The sequence below is a fragment of the Ictalurus punctatus genome, chromosome 21, assembly GCF_001660625.3.
Source record: "Ictalurus punctatus breed USDA103 chromosome 21, Coco_2.0, whole genome shotgun sequence".
NCBI classification, from domain to species: Eukaryota; Metazoa; Chordata; class Actinopteri; order Siluriformes; family Ictaluridae; genus Ictalurus; species Ictalurus punctatus.
The window spans coordinates 11,770,001-11,797,500 of NC_030436.2; the positions used below are offsets into that span (position 1 = coordinate 11,770,001).

Consider the following 27,500-nt stretch of genomic DNA (forward strand, 5'->3'; position numbering starts at 1 on the left):
TTTGTGTAAAGGAGTTTATGCTTTCCGGTTACTTGGTAAAACGACAAACTGTGTTTCTGAGAGAGAGAGAGAGAGAAGGAGAGAGGGAGAGAGAGAAGGAGAGAGGGAGAGAGAGAAGGAGAGAGAGAGAAGGAGAGAGGGAGAGAGAGAAGGAGAGAGAGAGAGAGAGAAGGAGAGAGAGAGAAGGGGAGAGAGAGAGAGAGAAGGAGAGAGAGAGAGAAGGAGAGAGAGAGAGAGAGAGAGAGAGAGAAGGAGAGAGAGAGAAGGAGAGAGAGAGAGAAGGAGAGAGAGAGAGAGAGAAGGGGGGAGAGAGAGAGAGAGAAGGAGAGAGGGAGAGAGAGAGAAGGAGAGAGAGAGAGAGAGAAGGAGAGAGAGAGAGAGAGAAGGAGAGAGAGAGAGAGAGAAGGAGAGAACAGGAACTTATGCTGCAGTCCACTGTAGCTGGAATTCAGAAATGTTTCCAAGTTGAATTCCGATCTAAACACGTTCTGGTGCTTCAACTTGGAAAAACATGGATGCTCAAAGTAAATCTCTGGATCTGATAAACACATGAAGATCTTCATGAATCTTCTATCCTCTTCTATCTAAAATCTACCCCCATCCCCTGTCCCCATCCCCTGTCCCCTATCCTCTATCTCCTATCCCCTGTCCCCTATCCCCTGTCCCCTATCCTCTATCTCCTATCCCCCGTCCCCTATCCCCCGTTCCCCATCCCCTGTCCCCATCCCCTGTCCCCTATCCTCTATCTCCTATCCCCCGTCCCCTATCCCCCGTTCCCCATCCCCCGTCCCCTATCCTCTATCTCCTATCCCCCGTTCCCCATCCCCTGTCCCCATCCCCTGTCCCCTATCCTCTATCTCCTATCCCCCGTCCCCTATCCCCCGTTCCCCATCCCCCGTCCCCTATCCTCTATCTCCTATCCCCTGTCCCATATCCCCTGTCCCCTATCCCCTGTCCCATGTCCCATATCCTATGTCCCATATCCCCTGTCCCCTATAATCTATCTCCTATCCCCTGTCCCATATCCCCTGTCCCATATCCCCTGTCCCCTATCCCCTGTCCCCTATCCCCTATCTTCATCTTCATGAATTATTTATGAGTAATTATCGATTTGAAACAATATCTTTTCTTATAAAATCATATAACTCATAAAAAATCGTATAAAATCACACGGTTTTATAATGAAAATCTAAGCGTGTAAAATCAGTGGAAAAGTTTTTCACAGCATGAACGCTACACCGTGGGCCAGCAGATTATTGTGAATTCAGGAGAGTTTGTCAGAGTCAGCAATTTCCTGAGTAGAAATTCCGTTCCTTTGCGCTTTTCACCGTCGGATGTTGGGCTAGTTTCAGAGTAAAACGGGCTGCAGCGTGACCTGTCTCGCAGATATTCCACAACACGTGGAAACGTGTGATGTGCCGTTCATTAGTAAAGTAAACAGCATAATGGTTGGTAAATTGCTGCGGTGTAAGCGGAAGAAACACCCCAGACTGTGTGCTTACACGGAGCGTGTTATTCCTTACTTGTTTATTCCGTGTATATTGTTCCTGATTCCGTGACACCGTGGTTGTGTTTTCCAGCGTATCCGACGTGTTTCCCTCCGACTCAGTTCACGTGTAATAACGGACGCTGCATCAACATGAACTGGCGCTGCGACAGCGGTGAGACACTTTAACTCTCTCACGTGTGATTGTGTGTCTTGTTGTGTGTTATAGTGTTTTACTGTGTGTTGGTGTGTGTCTTTGTAGTACTACATCACATCTCCGTCGTTACCATGTGTCTGTCTTTGTGTGTGTTTTTGTGTTCGTTACCTCATTTATTCATCTGTGTGTGTGTGTGTTTACATCATTTCCTGTTCTCTGTGCCATTGGCCCCGCCCCCCCTTGTCTCCAATTGGCTCGCTGTTGCAGAAAAGGATTGTGGGGACGGATCTGATGAGTTCAATTGTCCCAACCTGACCGGTTAGTGCATAGATCAACATGCACCATAATATCTACAGATAAATAGATAGATAGATAGATAGATAAATAAAAAAATAAAAACAGATGTAATAGGAATAAAAAATAAAAGAATTATTAGATATGAGATACTTAGATACCTGAATTGCAGCAAGATCTCAGTTTCATTTTATTGGTAAATTCTTAGTAGGAAATAAAATATTGAACGTATTCATATTGTAAATATTATTAATATGTAAGCTTTTCCTACAGAGTAATAAAAAAAAAAAATCTTTTTTAACATAAAGCAGTAGATATTTGTTGTAAAACACTGCAGCTATACAGAGATATAATTTCCCATTTCTTTAAATTTTTATTTAAATATATTTTTTCCTCATGGTGCATGGTCCGATCTATGCAGTTTCTGTGATTATCTATTGTGTTGTTTGTGTGTTTGACTTTATTTAAATGTCTAAATGTTTGTGTGTGTGTGTGTGTGTGTGTGTGTGTGTGTGTGTGTGTGTGAATTTTAATGAATTTAATTAATCGGCCTTCATTCATTAAAGTTCCTAGAAATCGTCTGTAGTTCCTAGAGTCTGTCCTCAGAATTTTGTGTTTCATTTTATTTGCATATTATTTACCTATGTGTATACTGTACAGCAGAATTCAACCCGGTTCAACCTCATTTGCATATTATTTACATAACATTAAATGAACTCCACCCCATGACCTGTTTTGATGAATAAAGGCCGGTGTTTTTTTGTTTTTAAATTCCTTGCCTGTAAGTCAGTTTATATTGATGTGATATTTGAATAGTCTGCAGTAGATTGGAATAGAGATTGTTGTGTGTCCCGTGGCAATTTTGAACCGTGTTGTGTATCCCGCGGCGATTGTGTAGCGTTGTTGTGTAATTGCGTTGTGTTGTAGATAATGATTGCGGTGATAACAGCGATGAAGCGGGCTGCCCTCACTCCTGCTCCACCACACAGTTTAAATGCAACAGCGGCCGCTGTATCCCCGATTACTGGACCTGCGACGGAGACAACGACTGCAACGACTTCAGCGACGAGACCCACGCCAACTGCAGCAACAACGGTGATAATCATAATCATCCTCTCATCATCCTCTCATCTTCATTCTAATAAATATATAGTAGTGACAGCAGTAAAGTGTATGTCAAGGTGTTTCATTCACACACACACACACACACTCTGTCTGTAACCCTGTGCGTGTGATGTTTCAGCGACCCGTCCCCCCGGTGGCTGTCACACAGATGAGTTTCAGTGTCGGATGGACAGTCTGTGTATTCCTCTGCGCTGGCGCTGTGATGGAGACACCGACTGCGTCGACATGAGCGACGAAAAAAACTGCGAAGGCGTCACCAACATCTGCGACCCTGCCGTCAAATTCGGCTGCAGAGACTCTGGTGAGGAATTCTGGGTAACGTAGCGTAGTGGATGTGCTATATACACACCGCCGCTCTTTATTTACGTGTTGGTACATTTGTTAGTTTTGAGCTCATGAGTAATTAATGCGCATTAGTGACTGTCTGTCTGGGAGGAACATCATCTGTACATCAACTGTACCTGCAATACAGTTTACTCCCAGTACGATAATAACCCATTTATTACCGTCTTCATTATTTCCTGCTATTTTCAAAATCCTATAGGACTGAAAAGAATTGATTATCATCCATCATTTCTGAGCAGGAGCTGAACGTTTTAATATATGTACGTGTTTAAAACCTTGAATTCAAAGTTCACAAAAACCTAAAAGTTTAAATGTACGTTTTACATCATGAGTGAGAAAGAAAAGAAAAAGAGAGCGAAGTTGGGAGGAAGACGGAGTGAAAGAAAGAATATAAGACACAAAAAGTAGTAAAGAAAGTAAAGCAGTGTGGAAAAGAAAAAACGAGAGAGAGAGATGAGGACAGAGAGAATAAAGAGACGGAAGAAGAGTGCGAAACGTTGTTGATGTTGAAGTCGTATGAGTGATGAATTGATGTAAGCGGCACTGCTAACTGTGACCTTTCACCTTTGGTCCCCTAGCGAAGTGTATCAGTAAGGCGTGGGTGTGTGACGGAGACAGCGACTGCGAGGACAGCTCGGATGAGGAGAACTGTGAAGCGCTGGTGTGTAAACTCTCTCACCACGTGTGTGTTAATGACTCCAACATCTGCCTACCACCTGAGAGGCTGTGTGACGGGAAAGACGACTGTCCCGATGGATCTGACGAGAAACTGTGCGGTGAGAGAGGATTAAACTCCGGAAAATTAACCACAAGGAAAAAAATCGATTCTAATATTACTGTGTAGTTTTCAGCACAATGACGCATTTAATCCCTTTTCTCTTTTTTATTGTTCTATGTACTGGTTTTGTCCCTATCCCCTATTCTCGATCCTCTATCCCCTATCCCCTATCCTCTATCCTCTATCCCTTATCCCCTATCCCTTATCCCCTATCCCTTATCCCCTATCCCTTATCCCCTATCCCTTATCCCCTATCCTCTATCCCTTATCCCCTATCCCCTATCCCTTATCCCCTATCCCTTATCCCCTATCCCCTGTCCCTTATCCCCTATCCCCTATCCCTTATCCCCTATCCCCTGTCCCTTATCCCCTATCCTCTATCCCTTATCCCCTATCCTCTATCCCTTATCCCCTATCCCCTATCCCTTATCCCCTATCCCTTATCCCCTATCCCCTGTCCCTTATCCCCTATCCCCTATCCCTTATCCCCTATCCCTTATCCCCTATCCCCTGTCCCTTATCCCCTATCCTCTATCCCTTATCCCCTATCCTCTATCCCTTATCCCCTATCCCTTATCCCCTGTCCCCTATCCCTTATCCCCTCTCTCCCTGTCCCCTGTCCTCTATCCTTGTCCATATTCCCTTTCCCCTTATAATTATACTGCTAATAAAGGTGTATACAGGTGTTGAATGTTATTGAGTTGTCCTGCGTTCTTTAACCTGGTGTCACACCCTGTGTATGATCAGATCTGTGTTCTCTGGATAATGGCGGCTGTAGTCACAACTGTTCCGTGGCTCCGGGATTGGGAATCCTGTGTTCCTGCCCTCTCGGGATGGAGCTCGGTGCCAATAATAAAACCTGTCAGATCCAGGGCTTCTGTGCCAAACACCTGAAGTGCAGCCAGCGCTGTGAGCAGGACAAATTCACCGTCAAGTGCTCGTGTTACGAAGGCTGGGCGCTGGAGCCGGATATGGAGAGCTGCAGGAGTACCGGTAAAGAACATATAAGAGAACATATAATAGATGCGTGTTCTCAATTTCCTGTTCACTAATCCCTACTGCACATCCCATATTCCCCATTCCCTATTGTGTATCCCCTATTCCCCATCCCATATCCCCTATTCCCCATTCCCTCTTCCCCATTCCCTCTTCCCCATTCTCCATTCCCTATTCCCCATCCCCTATTCCTCATTCCCTATTCCCCATCCCCTATTCCCCATCCCCTATTCCCCATCCCCTATTCCCCATCCCCTATTCTCCATCCCCTATTCTCCATCCCCTATTCCCCATCCCCTATTCTCCATCCCCTATTCTCCATCCCCTATTCTCCATCCCCTATTCCCCATCCCCTATTCCCCATCCCCTATTCCCCATTCCCTATTACCCATTCCCTATTACCCATTCTGCATTTCCTTTTGCACATTTCCTATTCCCCATTCTGCATTCCCTATTCCCCATCCCCTATTCCCCATCCCCTATTCCCCATCCCCTATTCCCCATCCCCTATTCCCCATCCCCTATTCTCCATCCCCTATTCCCCATCCCCTATTCCCCATCCCCCTATTCCCCATCCCCTATTCCCCATCCCCTATTCCCCATCCCCTATTCCCCATCCCCTATTCTCCATCCCCTATTCCCCATCCCCTATTCCCCATCCCCCTATTCCCCATCCCCTATTCCCCATCCCCCTATTCCCCATTCCCTATTCCCCATCCCCTATTCCCCATCCCCTATTCCCCATCCCCCTATTCCCCATTCCCTATTCCCCATCCCCTATTCCCCATTCCCTATTACCCATTCTGCATTTCCTTTTGCACATTTCCTATTCCCCGTTCTGCATTCCCTATTCCCCATTCCCTATTCTGCATTCCCCATTTCCTGTTCCCTAAAAATATACAGCTTATATAACATATAGAGACTTAAATTTTATATTTTATTTGTTTAAATTTTTTTTTTTTTTTTACATTTTTCATCCTTTTATATAACAATTGTTGTTATATAATTTTCTTTGTGAAGCACCTTGTATATTAAATATGCCATATAAATAAATATGCCTCGCCTAGACAAATAACAATAAAAATCTAAAAAAAAAAGAAAAGTACATTTAGTTTCAGATGTGAATTTCTCACTCAGCTACATAATGGCAATTAAACAAACAAACAAAAAAGCTAAAGTAGTATATATATAAGTTAGTTTTTGATAAATTATGTAATAAAAAATCTGATTTGTGGCGCCACAGTTGAGCTGAATATAAAAATGTTAACGAAAAAAGAAATGCTTAGTAATTAAATGACAAATAAATGTCAGGCATTGTGTTCATTCTGTGTTCATTTTATTTTCTTTAAAGAGATTAAAAGAACAAGAGAAAGCCCGAAAGAGGAAGGAAGAGAACTAAACACGTTAACTAGAGGTTGAACGCTTCAGTGTTCGAGATCATCCACTTCTTCAGGAAGTGTACTTCTCAGAAGGGCACTTATTTTGTAATAACGGTGGTGGTTTTTGGGTTGAGGGTAATGAACGGGGTGAGAATGAGGGCAGTGGGAAACATTCAGACGTACATTAACATGCTGGAAATGAAGCACAGAGAAGAAAAAGGAAAACATTCATTTTGGCAGGAAGTGCTATGGTTACTATGGACACGGAACCTCAGTCAGATGATGGAGTTTCTGGCAGAAAATCAAGTACGGATTTGTTGTTTGGATTAAATGAAAAGGACAAAGTTTGTATGAAAAAGAAGTTGTGCTTTCCAGTACTGCTTTAAACGCTCGCTGAACATCGACTGTGTGACGCTGAAGTTTGTGTATCATGTGTGTTTGCATGTGGAGGGAAGAACAAGGTGAACCTGGCAGCTGCAGGGGTGGAAATATCGGACTTTCTGTTTAAAAGGCAGAAAAATGCATTATTTCCATTTTTTTAAAGAATTATTTACAAGATTTTTAAAACTCAGACATTTATTGTATAAAATTTAAGAAAAAAATTCAAACCATAATAAATTTAGTTATTCATTAGTGCATTATAAAAATAAACAGAAGTGCTGGAAGAGATTTTTCCCATTTTATTAAAATTTATTAAAGATTTAGAGACTTTTTTTTTTTTTTCAGAAAATCAGAATTTAATGAGAAATTTCAAGATAAAAACCAAAACCCAGAAATTTACACTAGAAAGATTTGAACAGTAAGTTACGTTTTTCCAAATTTTTAAAATAATTTTTAAAGAAATCTTGGGTATTAAAAACCATGACGTAATAAATAATGAATGAATAAATTTTTACAACTGAATAAATAAAATACTTTTGTATATATTTCAAATATATCTTGAAATATGTTCTTAGGACGTTTTTCATTCATTTTAGTCTTTTTCAGTCTCCTACCTATAGATCTGTTTGTTTTGTTTGTATTCCGTCGTTCATCCTTCTCTCTTTCTCTCAGACCCGTTTAAGCCGTTCATCATCTTCTCAAACCGTCATGAGATTCGACGCATCGATCTGCACAAAGGAGAGTTTAGCGTCCTTGTACCAGGACTTCGCAACACCATCGCGCTCGACTTCCATCTAAACGAGAGCGCGCTCTACTGGACCGACGTGGTGGAGGACAAAATCTACCGCGGGAAACTCTCTGAGAATGGAGGTAAGGTTCAGAGTTCGACTGAAACCTAGAAATTATTTGACAATTTTTTACAATTATTTTGGACAGTTTTTCAACAACAATCAGTCTGTCAGGAAAATCATTAAACATTGATGAACTTGAATAAATAATAATAATAAACCCGAATGCAGAGTAGAAATTCATTCGAAATATTATGCTCTGTCTCGGTCTCTCAGCGGCTCTGACGAGTTTCGATGTAGTGATTCAGTATGGTTTGGCGACACCTGAAGGATTAGCTGTGGATTGGATAGCTGGGAATATTTACTGGGTGGAAAGTAACTTGGATCAAATTGAGGTGGCGAAACTGGACGGCACCATGCGCACTACACTGCTAGCCGGAGACGTCGAGCACCCACGGGCCATCGCCCTCGACCCCAGAGAGGGGTACAGTATACAGTCATGCTACACTCATTTAGGTTCAACATTCTACATTCATTCAAATTTCCTTAACTCCTGATTTGTCCTACACGTGTTCAGTTTCACCCTTTAAAAGTTCCTTTAAATTTATTGTACGGTTGTCAAATTAACCAGATACATTTTTACACATTTTTCTTTTAGTTTTCTTTCTAGGTCATTTTGGAATAAGTATGCTCAAGCAGAAGCACTCTTCCCTCACTGAAATATTCACCCTATGGTTAAAACCATGAAGTACATCAGTTTTAGATAGTTTCCAGCAATGACGTACTGAAATTTCGTTCTTTTAGACTAACTACTGTCCTGTGAATGTCCAACGAATGAACTTTTCACAGAATCCTGTTCTGGACGGATTGGGACGCGAGCATGCCGAGGATAGAGGCTGCCTCTATGAGTGGATTCGGACGCCGCACCATCCATAAAGAGACGGGAAACGGAGGCTGGCCGAATGGCCTTACCGTCGATTACCTCGAGAGACGAATCCTCTGGATAGATGCTAGGTAAGAGCTGTGTGAACACCAACACAGACGAAGAGCTTCAGTCTTTGATATTTTCCTGCAATATTCCAACAAAAAAAAGATTACTCTGAAGCATTCCACCTAATGGACAGTTCAGAAGTTCAGGGATATCAGTGATGAACAACCAGCGAGAGATTTGTCGGAATACCGGTGAATATACCCGATGTTGACAAGTCAGCATCAGACAAAATTATCAGCAAAATGATATATCAGTCGGGTTGTTGTTACACATCATCGTTTAATGCTGAAGCTCTGTAATTAACTTCATAACTCCTTTTAGTTGTTCCGATCACTGTCGCTATGGTAATACCAGTTTTTTCTAGTGCAACAAATGTACCTTTTTACAACTTCAGGATCGGCAACATCAGATCAGTGGATTATTGCGTCCTTGCTCGTCCTCTTTGTTCCCAGATCTGATGCAATTTACTCAGCTAAGTATGATGGTTCTGGCCTGATCGAGGTTCTCCGCGGACACGAATACCTGTCGCACCCGTTTGCCGTCACTATGTACGGAGGGGAAGTTTACTGGACGGACTGGCGCACAAACACTCTCGCCAAAGCCAACAAGTGGACAGGAAACAACGTCACAGTGGTGCAGAGAACCAACACACAACCGTTTGATCTGCAGGTTTATCATCCATCCAGACAACCACAAGGTGAGAGGTGAAGTGAGCAGACTAGACCTCTATCCTAGTCCCTATTCCCTATAATCTGAAAAGGGGATTTTCATTATTCAGAACCAGCTAGGATTCCTGTTTATGCTATTTTTCTGCAGTACATTTGTCGAAAGTAGCGGACTTGATACATAGAGTGTGAGAGTGTTAGACACCTCGAGTCTTTAAGGGGATGCAGATTAGGACGCAAGCGGCTTGTTTGAGTGACGCTGGTCCTGATGGTGTTTGTCAGTTTATTAAAAGTGAAGTTAGAGCGGGTTTCAGGAGGGGTTGGGTCTGTAGGTCTGGACATGTGTTTGTGTACGTGTGACTGAACCACACAGCCTGATTAGATTGGTTTGGACAAGAACCCCAGTGCAGTTTTAATCAACTATGATCCGTTAACCTTCTCTCAGCTCAGACTTGTCTGGTTGTTTTCCTCCGTCTATGTTGTATCTGGAGTTATTGGTAAACAGATTATGTACAGTATTAAATGGGAATGGGAGCACGGTGTTTGGAATAAATTGTGTAACCAGTTTGTTTCCCAGCTTCACTATGTTTGTAGTAGTGGTTCATTCTGAATAATCACAGCTGTATTCACAGTGAGACGCTGGGACCAAATAGACCCTATTTATTTTAGAGTGTCCCAACTGCAGGGGGTTGAAAATCACTGATACGTGAATGACATTAAATAACTTAACCGTAACTCAGTTGTCAGGGGAATTGAACATTGTTTTCTAACTGTTTTCATTGCTTTTGTCTTCTATTTTGAATTTCTGCATTGTTCTAGGCCACACCCACATTTCATTTTTAACATCTTGGAATTCCATATCTTCGTATATAGGTTGTCCAGTAGAGGTGATTGCTCCTTTTTTCCAATCCAGAAACCGACTGTATACTGTGCAATACTATCATGTTTTCAAAACGAGTTATTATTATTAGTATTACTATTATACAGTATATATTTATTTTAAAACATCATGTTTATCCCATTTCTCTCTCTGCATTTCTCATTGAAATTCAGAACACTTTCTGACTCCTTTCATTATTTCTGATGCGTCTGGAAAATAAATCACAATCAATACTTCATTTTTGGAGATTAAAAGAGATTCAGGCTGCAGATTGTAAACTTTAATGAGATAGAAATTCAAATTCTTTTTAAATAGACTGTCTCACTGTTTGTCTATATCCTCTGTCTGTCTGTCTGCCTGCCTGAATGTATTACCTAACTATCTATCTGTCTGTCTGTCTTTGTCTCACTGTCTCTGTTTGTCTCCATCTATCTGTCTGTCTGTCTGTCTGTCATCCATTCACTTGTCTCTATGTCTGGCCGCCTGCATGCCCGTCTGATCCATCTGTCTGTCTGTCTCTTTAAGCCTGAAGATTTTGACCTTTAATGAAATGAAGCAGTAAATAAGTTTAAAATAATCTTTCTCTCTCTCTCTCTCTCTCTCTCTCTCTCTCTCTCTCTCTCTCTCTCTCTCTCTCTCTCTCTGTTGTTTGAATGAAGAATTTAATTGAAGAGTCAGATATTTTCTCTGTGTGTGTTTCAGCTCCGAACCCGTGTGCGGCTAACGGCGGTCTCGGCCCGTGTTCTCACCTCTGTCTCATTAATTATAATCAGACGTTCTCCTGCGCATGTCCTCACTTAATGAGGCTGAGCAACGATAATCACACCTGCTATGGTGAGTGCAGTCTACACACCTGTACACCACTACACACCTGTACACACCTGTACACCTCTACACACCACTACACACCTGTACACACCACTACACACCACTACATACCTGTATACACCTGTAAACCTCTACACACCACTACACACCACTACACACCTCTACACACCTGTACACACACCTGTAAACCTCTACACACCACTACACACCTGTACACACCTGTACACCTCTACACACCTCCACACACCACTACACACCTGTACACACCTGTAAACCTCTACACACCACTACACACCTGTACACACCACTGCACACCTCTACACACCTCCACACACCACTACACACCTGTACACACCTGTAAACCTCTACACACCACTACACACCTGTACACCACTACACACCTGTAAACCTCTACACACCACTACACACCTCTACACACCACTACACACCTGTACACACACCTGTAAACCTCTACACACCACTACACACCTGTACACACCACTGCACATATCTACACACCTCCACACACCACTACACACCTGTACACACACCTGTAAACCTCTACACACCACTACACACCTGTACACACCACTGCACACCTCTGCACACCTCTACACACCTCCACACACCACTACACACCTCTACACACCACTACACACCTGTACACACCTGTAAACCTCTACACACCACTACACACCACTACACACCTGTACACCACTACACACCACTACACACCTGTACACCACTACACACCTGTACACACCTGTACACCTCTACACACCACTACACACCACTACATACCTGTATACACCTGTAAACCTCTACACACCACTACACACCTGTAAACCTCTACAAACCTCTACACACCTCTACACACCTGTAAACCTCTACACACCTCTACACACCACTACACACCTGTAAACCTCTACACACCTCTACACACCACTACACACCTGTAAACCTCTACACACCTCTACACACCACTACACACCTGTAAACCTCTACAAACCTCTACACACCACTACACACCTGTAAACCTCTACACACCTCTACACACCACTACACACCTGTAAACCTCTACACACCTCTACACACCACTACACACCTGTAAACCTCTACACACCTCTACACACCACTACACACCTGTAAACCTCTACAAACCTCTACACACCACTACACACCTGTAAACCTCTACACACCTCTACACACCACTACACACCTGTAAACCTCTACACACCTCTACACACCACTACACACCTGTAAACCTCTACACACCTCTACACACCACTACACACCTGTAAACCTCTACAAACCTCTACACACCACTACACACCTGTAAACCTCTACACACCTCTACACACCACTACACACCTGTAAACCTCTACACACCTCTACACACCACTACACACCTGTAAACCTTTACACACCTCTACACACCACTACACACCTCTACACACCTGTAAACCTCTACACACCACTACACACCTGTAAACCTCTACACACCTCTACACACCACTACACACCTGTAAACCTCTACAAACCTCTACACACCACTACACACCTGTAAACCTCTACACACCTCTACACACCACTACACACCTGTAAACCTTTACACACCACTACACACCTCTACACACCTCTACACACCACTACATACCTGTATACACCTGTAAACCTCTACACACCTCTACACACCACTACACACCTGTAAACCTTTACACACCACTACACACCTCTACACACCACTACACACCTCTACACACCTCTACACACCACTACACACCTGTAAACCTTTACACACCACTACACACCACTACACACCTCTACACACCTGTAAACCTCTACACACCACTACACACCTCTACACACCTGTAAACCTCTACACACCACTACACACCTGTAAACCTCTACACACCACTACACACCACTACACACCTGTAAACCTTTACACACCACTACACACCTCTACACACCACTACATACCTGTATACACCTGTAAACCTCTACACACCACTACACACCTGTAAACCTTTACACACCACTACACACCTCTACACACCACTACATACCTGTATACACCTGTAAACCTCTACACACCACTACACACCTCTACACACCTGTAAACCTCTACACACCTCTACACACCACTACACACCTGTAAACCTTTACACACCACTACACACCTCTACACACCACTACACACCTCTACACACCACTACACACCTGTAAACCTCTACACACCACTACACACCTCTACACACCTGTAAACCTCTACACACCACTACACACCTGTACACACCTCTACATACCTGTAACACTGTACTCCTTCTACACACCTGTCTGTCTGTCATAAATATACAATATTATGCCTCAAGTCAATTTAATCACATTACACACACACAGATGGAAACGATTCTACACACAATTACCTAAGTTCAGCATATAATAAATCATAAATCGTATAATAAGCTGTCTGTCTGTCTCACTACCCATAATAAATCACACCATTTATTAATATGTCTTTGTTCCTCTGGCTGTCTGTTTAGCTTATTTGCCTGGCTGCCTGCCATATCTGTATGTGTCTGTGTGTTTGTTGTCTGTCTGCCAATTCCTCTGTCTGCCTGCTGCCTTATTTTTCTGTGCATGTTTGTCTGTCTCTCTGCCAGTCCATCTATCTCTGTCTATCTGTGCCTGTGCCCATCTCTCTGTCTGTCTGCCTTATCTGTCTGTCTGATCATTCACCTCTTTTGCGCTCTCTCTCTCTCTCTCTCTCTCTCTCTCTCTCTGTCTCTCTGTCTCTCTCTCTCTGTCTGTGGTGTAGAATCTCGTCAGTTCCTGCTGTATGCTCGTCAGATAGAGATCCGTGGTGTGGACATTTATAACCCGTATTATAACTACATCATCTCCTTCACCGTTCCTGATATTGATAACGTGACGGTGGTGGACTACGACTCTGTGGAGCGGAGGATTTACTGGTCTGATGTTCGCACACAAACCATCAAGAGAGCCTTCATTAATGGCACTGGAATCGAAACCGTCGTCTCTGCAGGTAAAACACACGCCTCTACTGATCAGTACGGTGTGTTCTGATTGGCCGAGAGCAGTATGGTGTGTTACTAATGAGTTACTAATTTGTTACTAATCATTCACTAATAAGTAGTAAGCAATAATTATTATTAATAATAAGTTAGTAATGAGTTATTAATCAGTTATTAGCCGTACAATGTTTTCTGATTGGCCGAGAGCAGTACTGTGTGTTCTGATTGGCTGAGAACAATACAATTTAAAGTCTTTTAAGTCTTTAAGAATTTTCTGAAATATTTGATGGAGGTCATGAGGCTGAGAGAAACAGAGTAAATTTATCTGTAATTAGTTTGAATGACACAAAGAGAGTTAAGAGGTTATTTTTTAAAATTTGCATATAAAGTGTAGTTGTTAATAAACACAATTTAGCTCACTGTCACTGTAACACTACTTATATATTTAATGTCCAAATGATAGGAAAAGTGATACAATACACTGTGTGTGTGTATGTGTGTGTGTGTGTGTTACAGATTTGCCGAATGTGCATGGCCTGGCAGTGGACTGGGTTTCCCGTAATCTGTTCTGGACGAGTTATGATGCCAATAAGAAGCAGATTAACGTGGCTCGACTGGACGGCTCCTTTAAGAACGCTGTGATTCAGGGTTTAGACAAACCGCACTGCATTGTGGTCCATCCCACACTCGGGTCAGTGCACACACAGAGCTGTCGCTAACACTAATGTCAATGTAGTACATTGTGCGTGTGTGTGTGAGAGAGAGAGAGCTGAACAAAGAAATATTTTCATCAAAAGTCCACATCATTTTTTTTCTTTCATGCTTTCTTTTCAACTGAGAATGTTTTCCACTGCGAAAATGAAAATCAGCTGGTGCGTGTGTGTGTGTGTGTGTGTGTGCGTGTGTGTGTGCATGTGTGCGTGCATGCAGAAAGGAGAGAACATAAGATCTTATACAAACACACATTATCTCTAATGATGCATTTCCCTCCCCAGTTTAAATTGATAGATTTTTTTCTGGAGACAGAACTGAAGTCACCCAACAAAAACACATCAGAAATAAATAAAGTTTTCAGTTTGTAGATTACATCATAGTTTATATCAAGTTCAAATTCATTCCAATGGCAAAATGGCAACACAATCAAGTTTCTTTATCTACAAAATTGTTATTAAAATGTAAATGATTTCTGTGTTGTGTTTTTATGCTAGCTGTGGTAATAACTGTGGTAATATTTGTTAGCTGTGCTAATATTTGCTAGCTGTAGTCATATTTGCTAGCTAGTAACTAGCAGTGGCTGAAATGTATAATTAAAGTTATTGTGAAATGTTTTAGGAAGATGTACTGGACGGATGGAGACAACATCAGCATTGCCAACATGGACGGAACCAACCACACTGTCCTGTTCACCAATCAGAGAGGACCTGTGGGTGAGTGACGCTTTAATGCTAACACGCTACTGCTAATTCTCTTTTATAACGAGTAGTACGATACTGTTCATCTGTTTATTCACATCTATTTATTAATTATCTATTTCTCTCTCTCTCTCTGTGTTTGTGCTGTGTGTGTGTGTCTCTCTCTGTGTGTCTCTCTCTGTGTGTCTCTCTCTGTGTGTCTCTCTCTGTGTGCGTCTCTCTCTCTCTCTCTGTGTCTGTGCTGTGTGTCTCTCTCTCTCTGTGTCTCTCTCTCTCTGTGTCTGTGCTGTGTGTGTCTCTCTCTCTGTGTCTCTCTCTCTCTCTCTGTCTGTGTTGTGTGTGTCTCTCTCTCTGTTACTCTCTCTGTGTGTGTCTCGCGCTCTCTGTGTGTGTCTCTCTCTCTCTGTGTGTGTCTCGCGCTCTCTGTGTGTGTCTCTCTCTCTCTGTGTGTGTCTCGCTCTCTCTGTGTGTGTCTCGCGCTCTCTGTGTGTGTCTCTCTCTCTCTGTGTGTGGCTCTCTCTCTCTCTGTGTCTCTCTCTCTCTCTCTGTGTCTGTGCTGTCTGTGTGTCTCTCTCTGTGTCTCTCTGTGTGTGTGTGTGTGTGTGTGTGTGTGTGTGTGTGTGTGTGTGTGTGTGTGTGTGCTACAGGTTTGTCTCTGGACTTTGATGATTCTCGTCTGTACTGGGTCAGCTCCGGGAATGGAACTATCAATCGCTGCAGACTGGATGGAACTGGACTGGAAGTGCTGGAGGGAGTCAAGGGCAAATTAAACAAACCCTCTGCTCTAGCCATCATGGGTATAACACACACACACACACAGAGCTTTAGTTAGACTTTGATTTGGAACAAGCGGCCATGTTTAATTACATTTGTGAGTGTTAGTACTAGTATTATTTATTACCATTATTAAAATGATAATACTGGGTGGCGTCCTCTGATTGGCCGAGTGTCGTTGCCTAGGCGATAAGCTGTGGTGGGCGGATCAAGGGACAGATCAGATCGGGACGTGCGACAAAAGCGACGGAGGAAACTGGAAAGTTCTGAGGAACAGCACGGCTCCCATGATGCACATGAAGATCTACAATGAGACCGTGCAGACAGGTGTGATGGGGGATGTGTGTGTGTGTGGGGGGGGGGGGGATTGGGGGGGGAGGGGGGATTGGGGGGTGGGGCGGATTAATGTCTATTTCTGTTTTATCATCTATAAATGCATTTTAAAAGGTACAAAAACAGTAATTAATTATTAATAAAAAATAAATTAAACCAATTGCAAATATACTTGAAAATACAAATATTATATATTATAAAAATATTATTTTGCATTATACACTCATTTATTGTTATATATTATGTACTGTATATAAGTATATATTAAAACATTGTTTTTGTACTTGTTATGTGAATATTCATACTATCATGGGTTTTTTTTTTACACGTTTTATCATAAAAATGATCCAAACAAATTGTAATATTTCTTAAATATGTAACATTTGAAATAGGTATGCATATATATTGTATACTTAATTTTTTTTATGTAAATGAATTTAATTTGATTTAATTTTCAGGCTCGAACCTGTGCAGTAATTATAACGGCGATTGCTCTCAGCTTTGTTTACCCACATCTCTTACTACACGAGCCTGTATGTGTACTGCCGGATACAGCCTGAAGAGCGGACAACAGTCCTGCGAGGGTATCACACACACGCACGCACACACACACACACACACACACACACACACACACAGAATCACTCAAATCTCTAACTTGAATATTGGTAATAAACTCAGCGTTAGTATTCTGTTAATGGTGAAGTAACTTCTGTGTGTGTGTGTGTGTGTGTGTGTGTGTGTGTGTGTGTGTGTGTTTAAAGGTGTGGGGTCATTCCTGCTTTACTCGGTTCATGAAGGAATCAGAGGAATCCCCCTCGACCCGGCGGATAAATCGGATGCTCTGGTGCCGGTGTCGGGTTCGTCTCTCACCGTCGGCATCGATTTCCACGCCGGTGAGTTTATAAACAAAGTACAACCATTCATAATAATTCGTGTGTGTGTGTGTGTGTGTGTTAGAGTAAAATAATCAACTAAAGGGTGTAGTGATGAAGCGGAGTTGATTATTTTCCTGTAACAGCACGTCCATGAGTGTTTTATTCCTCTTACACCACAGCAACTTATCAACTGTTACAGTTTATTATTTATTACTGAATGACACGTCATACTTTTTCTCCGTTTATAGTTATATGGGTTATAGTGTAACATGTAAACAAGTTAGTTCCTGTTCTTGCTGTTACCCGAGAAACTGACACTGGAGACTCCTTCCATACATATTAATAGAATACACACATTTTCATTATTAATGGAGTGTCCACTGTACATGCCCTCTGAACAAGCCGTTGCTATAGAAACCATAACGCATTAGAACGAGTGCATTAATTATAAATAAACCTGTGATGTGCAGCTGCACTACTGTCAGAGCTGCGGTTAAGGACAACTAATCAACACCTTCGTGTGTGTGTGTGTGTGTGTGTGTGTGTGTGTGTGTGTGTGTGTGTGTGTAGATAATGATACTATTTACTGGGTGGACATGGGCCTGAGCACCATCAGCCGAGCGAAAAGAGATCAGACGTGGAGAGAGGACGTCATCACCAATGGCATCGGCAGAGTGGAGGGGATCGCTGTGGACTGGATCGCAGGTTAAACACACACGCACACACACACACACACACACACACTCACACACACACACCCAGCTGTAGAAGTGTGTGTTAATGATGATGTGTTTGGGTTGTGTAGGAAATATTTACTGGACTGATCAGGGCTTTGATGTGATTGAAGTGGCTCGGCTGAACGGATCCTATCGTTACGTCGTCGTCTCACAGGGACTCGATAAACCTCGCGCCATCGCTCTGCATCCTGAGAGAGGGTGAGACTGCCTGTCTGTCTGTCTGACTGTCTGTCTGACCGTCCGTCTCCCTGACTGACTGACTGTCTGTCTGACCGTCTGTCTCTCTGACTGACTGACTGACTGTCTGTCTGACTGTCTGTCTGTCTGACTGTCTGTCTCACCGTCTGTCTCTCTGACTGATTGACTGTCTGACTGACTGTCTGTCTGTCTCTTTGTCTGTCTGTCTGTATCTCTGTTCGTCCATTTGTCTGTCTGTCTGTCTGTCTCTTTCTTTCTTAGTCTGTCTCTCTCTGTCTCATTCAGTGACTGTATATATGAGAGGATGTTGTAACAGGGTCGTATGTGTGTGTGTGTGCTCATGTGCACGTGTGTGTGTGTGTGTGTGTGTGTGTGTAGGTATCTGTTTTGGACAGAGTGGGGTCAGTATCCTCGGATAGAGAGATCTCGTTTGGACGGCAGTGAGAGAGCAGTTCTGGTTAACGTTAGCATTAGCTGGCCCAATGGCATCTCCATTGACTACGAGGTACACACACACACACACACACACACACACACACACACACACACACACACACACACACACACACACACACACACACACACACACACGTACCCGAGTTTTACTTTCACACTTTCGCAGAAGAACACATGAATCATGGGATTTTTTTTCCTCTGACCTTTAAAGTGTTTTTGTTTTTCAGTGTTTTATAATAAAAAAAAAAAGACTGAAAGTTTAAAATAACGAGGTTCCTTATTAATCAAACAGTTTTAATCATTAATTAGATCTGAATAAATCTAGGAGAATCAATACAAATCATTTATGGTTTAATTAAGATTCATTTGTTTTAATGCAAATCACCAATCGGATTGGAATACATTTGCATATTGATGAGCTGAGTTAGCATCTATGCGCTACATCCAGAGTGAACATTAGCATTCCAGTCACATGATGAACTTTTATAACTGTTTATTTACTGTTTATTTATAACTGATTAATGACACGAGCCTGTTTGTGCAATATTCTTCTTATAGAATTACTTCTTCTTTCTTTCCTTCTTTCTTTCCTTCCTTCCATCTTTCTTTTTTCTTTCCTTCTCTCCTTTTCTTTCTTTGTTTCTTTCTTTCTTTCCCTTTTCCTTCGTTCTTTTTCGTTTCTTTCTTTCCTTTTTTCTCTGTTTTCTTTCCTTCTTTCTTTCCTTTTTTCTGTCTTTCTTTTATCTTCTTCTTCCTTTCTTCCTTTCTTTCTTTCTTTCTTTCTTTCTTTCTTTCTTTCTTTCCCTTTTGCTTCTTTCTTTCTTTTTCCTTTCGTTCTTTCTTTCTTTCCATTTTTCTCTCTTTCTTTTTTCTTTCCTTTTTTCTTTCTTTCATGTTGTTCTTTTTATTTGTACAGGAGGGTCTGCTGTACTGGTGTGATGCTCGCACTGATAAAATTGAGAGGGTTGATCTGGAGACGGGGGAGAAACGGGAGCTCGTGTTGGCCAGCAATAACATGGACATGTTCTCTGTGTCTGTGTTCGAGAACTACATCTACTGGAGTGACCGGTGAGAGAGACAGAGGTTTACTCTTTACAGCTCTGTTTACTAAAACTTAGTTGTTGTTGTTTTGTATGTTTGGGTCTTAGTCGTGTCAGTGTTTACGTTTATGAGGAAAGTCGCTGGTGTTCAGAGTCGAGTTACGCAGCGGTGGATGTTCTGAGCTCCACGTTCAGATTATTAAAATCACCTGCGGGTTGTTCACACCTCTGAGGTTGCCATGTGTAGAGCTTTACCACCTTTAAACACACACACACACCCCTTTACACCTGAAAACCCTCAGGGATAGAAAACACTGACTGTAGACAGAGATAGTGTTTAGGTTTGTTTTTTTTGCTGTAAAATGTAATATATTTTAACATAAACAAGAGTGTGTGTGTGTGTGTGTGTGTGTGCATTAGTACCCATTCTAATGGCTCTATAAAGAGAGGAAGTAAACACAACGCCACAGACTCGGTCACTCTGAGGACCGGACTCGGAGTTCAGCTCAAAGACATCAAAGTGTTCAACAGAGCGAGACAGCAAGGTGAGGTTTCACTGCGTTCCTGCCTTTTAATAAGTAAATAAACGAATGTTTATTTATTTATAAAACGAATGTTTTACTATGTAAATAAATAAATAAATACTACATATCCTAAAGTGATGTAGGCATGCTGTGTGCCTGAAGAGCATTCATTATTTCAGTAAAAGAGTAAATAATTAAGGTTGAAGTTAGGTTTTAATTTAAATACGTCATGCTAACTGTCAGAAACTCATTTAATGATTTATTATTCAAATGTTTTTGTTATGAATAAAACGTGCGAGTTTATTTTCATTGTTGTTATTTAAATGGAATCGTTTGCTTCGACCTGTTTCACCGAAATAAATAGATAAATAAAATTGAAATAAACGAAATGAACTGAAATGGACAGATGAAAATAAAACCCGGAATATCTCATCTTAAAATATACCCTCTTAAGCAACCCTGAAAGGTTCCATGTGGAACGTTTTTAGAACGCTGGACGTAAGGAACCGTTTCTCTTTTCGAAACGTGTAACAACGCCTCGTTTTCTCCCTCGTGTCTCTGACAGGGACGAACGTGTGTAAGGAGAATAACGGCGGTTGTGAGCAGCTGTGTCTTTACCGTGGGAACGGCGAGCGTTCCTGTGCCTGCGCTCACGGCGCTCTGCATGAAGACGGCCGGAGCTGCAGGGATTACTCCGGATACCTGCTGTACTCGGAGCGCACCATCCTGAAGAGCGTGCACCTATCGGACGAGAAGAACCTCAACGCTCCCGTCAAGCCGTTCGAGGACGTGGAACACATGAAGAACGTGATCGCGTTAGCGTTCGATTACCGCGGCGGCGGCGGAGGGAAAGGCGCTAACCGCATCTTCTACAGCGACATTCACTTCGGAAACATTCAGCAGATCAACGACGACGGCTCGGGGAGGAGGACCGTGGTGGAGAGTGAGTCACTGTACTGATTTACTCACTTTCTCCGCCTGGATTTACCGGAGTGGAGGCGTCACTGCTGCACTCCTGATCTCCAACAAGCCGAATCGCAAAAATAAATCAAATACATTTGAAAAAAGTCAGCGGGATCATTTCAGAAATAATCTCTCTGCTCTTTTCTTTCTTCTTCCTCTTCCGAATTCTTTAGATAGTATTGTAGGTATGTCGTAAACCTGTTTTGCAGACATATTGATTAACATAATAATGATTGATTATTAATAATAATAATAATAATGTTTATTCAGCTCTCAAACAGTAACATAGATCAATACATTTGGTTAATAAAAGATTTTCTAAAAGCAGTTCAGCTTTAAAAAAAAAAACATAGAAATAAGATAAAGAACAGCCTCTGTTTGATGAGTACGCGTTTTTGTTGTTGTTGTTGTTGTTGTTTGTTTGTTTTTTCTATTTTAACTTTTTGATATTTCGATATAAGGTGTCTGAAAATTTACCCTCACGGCAAAAACAGGAGTACGAGCAGCCCATTCTGTCATTTTCATCATCTCCTCTTGTCCTTTTTTCCTTTTTCCAGTAGTTGCTTGGTTTATTTTTGCTTTCCGCCAAGTTTATTAGCGGTCAGTTTGATGGACGGATGGACGGATGGGAATTTCTTAGCTTGGTTTGCTGTTCTCTTTTGTTTTCTTTCTCTCGAAGTTTATTCGATAGACTTTTCTCCTTTCCACACCCGTGCATATTTTGTGTTTCTCGACTTTACTGCCGAGTTCGAGAAAGAAAAGAAAAAGAAAACGGCGGAAGAATGAAATCTGCATCGTTTATTGTTTTTCTGATGACAAAAAGTGAAGTGAAATTGTTCGCGTGAACTCCGTTTCCGTTTGAACACTAAACGTAAAGGCGTCCATTTTGTAAGCGAAATGTTCTCTTTAATCATTTCTATAACAGAAGCTTGTGTGCTGTAGAACCGAGTGATACGAGGACTTTTTCTTTTTTATATAGCAACGTTATACACAGTGTGGGTTCTGCTTCTGTTTCCAAACGATCATTAAGGAGTGTATGATATATATATATATATATATATATATATATATTTTTTTTTTAAAGAAAAGAAAATAACCACGTTTAACACTTCACGCCGCGTGCAGTACATTTTAAGGACATTTTCCATTTCAACCTTCTTTAAAGAAAATGACGATCTTAGGGAAATTGCTCTAGCAGCCACATTTCCGCACGAGTTCCATCAGTTCCTTTCTGAATTTTTGCGACATGAAGACGTACAGGATGGGGTTTACGACGGTCGAGGAAGTGGCCATGACGCGCGCAAAAGTAGCGAAAGGTCCGAATCTCGGCAGAGGCCCCGTCACTGTGGATCGATATCCGAGCTGAACCAGCATCAATCCGTAGGACGGCAACCAGCACAAAACAAAAGCCAGAACCAGCAGAACCGACGTGTGGGTCACTTGCGTCTGGTACCGTTCTAACTGGTCCGTCTGGTTTGTTTCACGATTCCGTCTGGTTTTGTGCAGGAAATGGTATATCTTTCCATAAGCTAGCATGATGACCACCAGTGGAAGAAGGAACGCAAGCAGAAAGTGGCAAACGCCGTACGCTATCTGGTCCGTGTCAGACAGGAAGTTGAAACATATCAAATCCTGCCTGCTTGACCGCAGTTCAGTCCCCGAGACGAGCGTCCTCCAGGTCAACTGCGGAACCGCCAGGACGATCGCCGGGACCCACAGAACCGTGGTGACGATTTTTATTCGCCCACTACTGCGCCAGCGGTACGCTTTAGTCGGGTGAACCACGATTACATAGCGAACGGAGGCTAGAGCAGCTAGCATGAAAGCGCTAGCAGAGGTGCACATGGCTCCCAGGAAGCTCACGGCTTTGCACATGAAGCTTCCGAAGGGCCAATGGCGGCTCGCTATGGCGACGGTGTGATACGGGATGCAGGACAGGAGGAAAATATCCGCCACGCTTAAACTCAGCAGGAGAATGTCCGTTCCGTTTGCGTTAGCGTGTTGTATTCCAGCCGTGCTAGTTCTACGTCCCTGTCTCATCGTTCGCAAGATGATGATGATGACCAGGACGTGTCCCACCATTCCGGTCACTAGGATGAAGGTGTCGAAAATGGGAACGAGCACCCGTTCCACATCAGTGGGTCCTGAAATGTTCTCTCCTTCACTTGGTCCTGTGATATTATCCATGAGAAAGATATCCATTCCGTAAGATTCCTACATCGCAAGCGTTCTCTGTGAGAAAGGTCTTCACGGGCAACAAGGAAATTAACGGCTTAAACAGAGTTTCCCGTTCCAAACACGAGCATGTGTATCTGTCTGTCCAAAAGACAATACAAGGTCTAAAATCCTGTTACACCGCCACGAAGCTCAAGCGTGCGGTTTCTACACAAAGCGACGGTGTTCCGGTGAGAAGCTGCCGGCTTGGCGTTCCCCCTTGCTCTGTCTTTGTGGAATGAGGAAATCAGATCAATATTTACAGCCGGTGTGAAGTAGATAAAAACCTCGCTGGAATGATTACCACACAGTCTGGAGTCCAAAGCACGTCCCCAGACCGTTGGTTCAAAGGACACAGGACTCATTCATGGTGATATCTTTAGAATCTGTTGAGCTTTCTGTCGAATTTCGATTCCCAGCTCTTGTAGGTCCTTGTCTTGCAGTTCCACGAGGTTTCTTTCCCAGCTGCAGTGTTTCTCTTCTCCCTAAATCTCTCTCTTTATCTCTGTTAAACCTGATGAGTATTTTATATCGTTTAGGTTCAAAGCTTTGCGCTCCTGAAATGCGAGGGTTATTAAAGGTCTCGCGTCCGTTCGTGAAGCTCCATCCTTTCTGTTAATCCACAGCTGATGTTCCTGTCTGAAACAGGACGCTGAAGCCGTGTGAAGTGCTCGTGAGACGAGCGTGTGCTTTGATCTGTTTGGCTAGCCCAGTTGGGTGGTTTCCAGTTTCCAGTTTGCCGAGTTTAATTTCGATCCATAAAAACATCTTCAAAGCTTCACCTGCTACAGACAGTACGATGTGATTTGGTCTTGTGTGCGTTTCCTTCATATAAACGCCGGTGACGCCTTGTACTTTGATCCTCGCAAAAACGCAGCGCTTCGTTCTTCTCCAACCGAACACCAAAGATGTGCGACAGTGCATTTTATATGCAAAATATTAACAGTATTAACAATATGTCACATATTAATATTGTACATTTACATTTATTCGTTTATTCATGTAGCAGACGCTTTTATCCAAAGCCACTTACAAATGAGGAAATACAAGCAAAGCGATATATCAAGCGGGGAACAATACGAGTCGTGCTGCCGTACACGATCTTTAATTGAGTTCTAGAGAAGCAAAGTGTCGAGGTGGAATAGCCAGAGTAGGTGTGTGTTTTTTTATTTATTTATTTTTTTTTTTTTTTATTTTGTCTGGCTCTCTCCTGCAGGTGTGGGTTCGGTGGAGGGTCTGGCGTATCACCGAGCGTGGGACAGTCTGTACTGGACCAGTTACACCACGTCCACCATCACACGCCACACCGTGGACCAGAGCCGGTGGGGGGCCTTCGACCGGGACGTGGTGGTCAGCATGGCGGGAGACGACCATCCGCGAGCTTTCGTCCTCGACGAGTGTCAGAAGTAAATCACGCTTCACGTCTACCTGTGAATTTAAAACGAATGCTTTCATTAAAAACCTTTGTTTCTGCGCTCCTCAGTCTGATGTTCTGGACCAACTGGAATGAACAAACTCCCAGCATCATGCGTGCTCAGCTCTCGGGATCCAACGTCCTGGCCATCATCAGGACCGACATCCGAACCCCGAACGGTCTCGCTATAGACCACCGCGCTGAGAAACTCTACTTCACTGACGCTACGCTGGACAAGATCGAGCGCTGCGAGTACGACGGCAGCCATCGCTACGTGAGTCCAGCACACACTACACACCCTTTATTTGACTTTTTCACTTTATTTTATTTCACTTTATTTTATTGTATTTAATTACATTACAGTTTCACAGCTGTACTTTAATATAAATATTTTCCAAACATCTAAATATGTTCATGTTTTAAAGTTTATTTTTCCTATGTGGAAAGGATTTCTTTTTACCTGAAATAAACAACTTATAAATAATGCTTAAATAGAACACACACACGCGCACGCACACACTCTCTTTACGTTAAAAGAAATTGTCACAATATCTACACATTTACATATGTATTTTAGAAAACAAATGAACATAATTATAATTACCAGTCTTTTTTTATTGCTTTAATGTGTGTGTGTGTGTGTGTGTGTGTGTGCAGGTGATCTTGAAGAACGAGCCGGTTCACCCATTCGGTTTGGCGGTGTACGGGGATCACATTTTCTGGACAGATTGGGTTCGGAGAGCCGTGCTGAGAGCCGGGAAATACGTAGGAGATGACATGAAGGTGCTACGTGCAGACATTCCTCAACAGCCAATGGGAATCATCGCCGTCGCCAACGACACCAACGGCTGTGAGTCTGAGCCGAGGGGGAATAACCGGGTCTGGGGAATCACACGTGGACAGACAATGCGGATAAACTGGAAATAATGGAATTTTACTGGAATTATATTAAATATAAAGATAATATCAGTTCAGAGCAGGCAGCTATGGAGTGTAGTGTGTGTGTGTGTGTGTGTGTGTGTGTGTGTGTGTGTGTGTGTGTGTGTGTGTGCGTGCGTGTGCGTTTGCGTCTCAGCCAGGTAATTACGTGCCAAAAGTAATTTCAGAAACTGACACGGCTAATAACAAGTCCATAATGCTGAGGAGCGTGACCACATGCACGCGCGCACACACACACACACACACACACACACACACACACACACACACACACACACACACACACAATCGATATCCATCTAAAGGTGATGTGACTCATTTCTCCAGACTCGGTTCTCAATCTACAGCCCATCGTCACGTCTGCTCATAAGTATTTGCCCCCTTTCCTAACACCAGGTTACAGTGTTTCTCAGTTCTGTATGAAAAGCCGGATAACTATTTTATACGCGGATATTAGCTGTGCACTATACGAGCTAGCTCTTTAGCTTTTTATAGTTAGTTTGCTACTCTAATACCAGGTCTCGTTAGATTATTGCGTAGTAAACTGATTCAGTCTAGCTAGCCTTATTACACGATTATCCCGTTTAGTAATATAGCGTGAGTATTTATGGTAAAGTAATACCGCTTGGTAGCACACACCTGTTAACTGTTAACATTTTAAAACGACCCGAAATTTTATAAAATGGTTTTAATGAATATTAATTTATTTTTCAATATATTATATATAATATAAACTCTTTATGTCCTAATATATAATTATTCAGTATTTTCAGGGGAGTTAATATCAGTGTAGTATTTTTATTTGTTGTTATAAAGTAATAAGAGCCAACCAGCTTCCATTATGCAAATAGTTTACCATGGGGAAGGGGCGGGGCTAATAGGGTTTGGGGTCTGTGTAATTTGCATGTTAATACAATCTGGTTTTCTCAATAAGAGTAAAAGTATTGGCACCTTTTCTGTAGAATGACATTTTTCTGATCTCAGAGCTGCTCTCTCCTGCCATCACATGTTTACTGCAAGAACTGCAATAAATCTAATTGTTTGTGTGTGTGTGCGTGCAGGTGAATTCTCACCCTGCAGGGTGAATAATGGAGGATGTGAGGATCTGTGTTTGTTGTCGTTTGATGGACGAGTGAACTGCAGCTGTAGAGGAGACAGAAAACTTCTGGAGGACAACACCTGCATTGGTAAAACACACACTCACACACACTGATGTTGTACAATGTGGATGCAATAGATCAACTAATCAAATTAACTATGATGGACTCTGTGTGTGTGTGTGTGTGTGTGTTTCAGTGCCGAACACCTCCTGCAGCAGTGTTAACGATTTTCAGTGTGTGAACGGAGACTGTATCGATTACACACTCACCTGTGATGGAACGGCGCACTGCAAAGACAAATCAGACGAGAAGCAGTTTTTCTGCAGTGAGTGTGTGTGTCTGAGTATGTCTGTATGAATCTGAGTATGTCTGTATGAATCTGAGTAT

At 42.5% G+C, this 27,500-nt stretch overlaps 2 protein-coding genes across 4 annotated transcripts in view; one reads left to right on the forward strand and one right to left on the reverse strand.

The window, feature by feature from the left end:
• lrp1aa (low density lipoprotein receptor-related protein 1Aa) overlaps nt 1-27,500 on the forward strand; it is a 113,440-nt gene that overhangs the window by 57,912 nt on the left and 28,028 nt on the right. For 2 of the 3 annotated variants that reach the window (XM_053674060.1, XM_053674061.1), the window contains exons 19-46: nt 1,581-1,661; nt 2,865-3,032; nt 3,181-3,363; nt 3,986-4,183; nt 4,933-5,178; nt 7,614-7,811; nt 8,006-8,213; nt 8,579-8,743; nt 9,173-9,417; nt 10,968-11,099; nt 13,915-14,142; nt 14,648-14,822; nt 15,464-15,558; nt 16,191-16,340; nt 16,504-16,644; nt 17,109-17,234; nt 17,415-17,546; nt 18,099-18,233; nt 18,334-18,463; nt 18,842-18,968; nt 19,836-19,987; nt 20,380-20,504; nt 21,049-21,426; nt 24,877-25,066; nt 25,144-25,348; nt 25,732-25,924; nt 27,075-27,200; nt 27,310-27,438. In XM_053674060.1, the coding sequence (XP_053530035.1) occupies nt 1,581-1,661; nt 2,865-3,032; nt 3,181-3,363; nt 3,986-4,183; nt 4,933-5,178; nt 7,614-7,811; nt 8,006-8,213; nt 8,579-8,743; nt 9,173-9,417; nt 10,968-11,099; nt 13,915-14,142; nt 14,648-14,822; nt 15,464-15,558; nt 16,191-16,340; nt 16,504-16,644; nt 17,109-17,234; nt 17,415-17,546; nt 18,099-18,233; nt 18,334-18,463; nt 18,842-18,968; nt 19,836-19,987; nt 20,380-20,504; nt 21,049-21,426; nt 24,877-25,066; nt 25,144-25,348; nt 25,732-25,924; nt 27,075-27,200; nt 27,310-27,438 (4,761 nt within the window). Of the gene's footprint in view, nt 1-1,580; nt 1,662-1,910; nt 1,962-2,864; nt 3,033-3,180; nt 3,364-3,985; nt 4,184-4,932; nt 5,179-7,613; nt 7,812-8,005; nt 8,214-8,578; nt 8,744-9,172; nt 9,418-10,967; nt 11,100-13,914; nt 14,143-14,647; nt 14,823-15,463; nt 15,559-16,190; nt 16,341-16,503; nt 16,645-17,108; nt 17,235-17,414; nt 17,547-18,098; nt 18,234-18,333; nt 18,464-18,841; nt 18,969-19,835; nt 19,988-20,379; nt 20,505-21,048; nt 21,427-24,876; nt 25,067-25,143; nt 25,349-25,731; nt 25,925-27,074; nt 27,201-27,309; nt 27,439-27,500 lie in introns of all 3 variants that reach the window. The other variant, XM_053674059.1, reaches the window with a different exon arrangement.
• On the reverse strand, nt 21,694-24,819 carry LOC108254973 (delta-type opioid receptor). Its single transcript, XM_017450516.3, has one exon. The coding sequence runs from the start codon at nt 23,646-23,648 to the stop codon at nt 22,638-22,640; it is 1,011 nt and encodes a 336-aa protein (XP_017306005.1). The 5' UTR covers nt 23,649-24,819; the 3' UTR covers nt 21,694-22,637.

Excerpts from the sequence above, each read along its gene's own strand:
- LOC108254973 (XM_017450516.3), bottom strand. The coding sequence starts at position 23,648 with ATGGATATCTTTCTCATGGATAATATCACAGGACCAAGTGAAGGAGAG.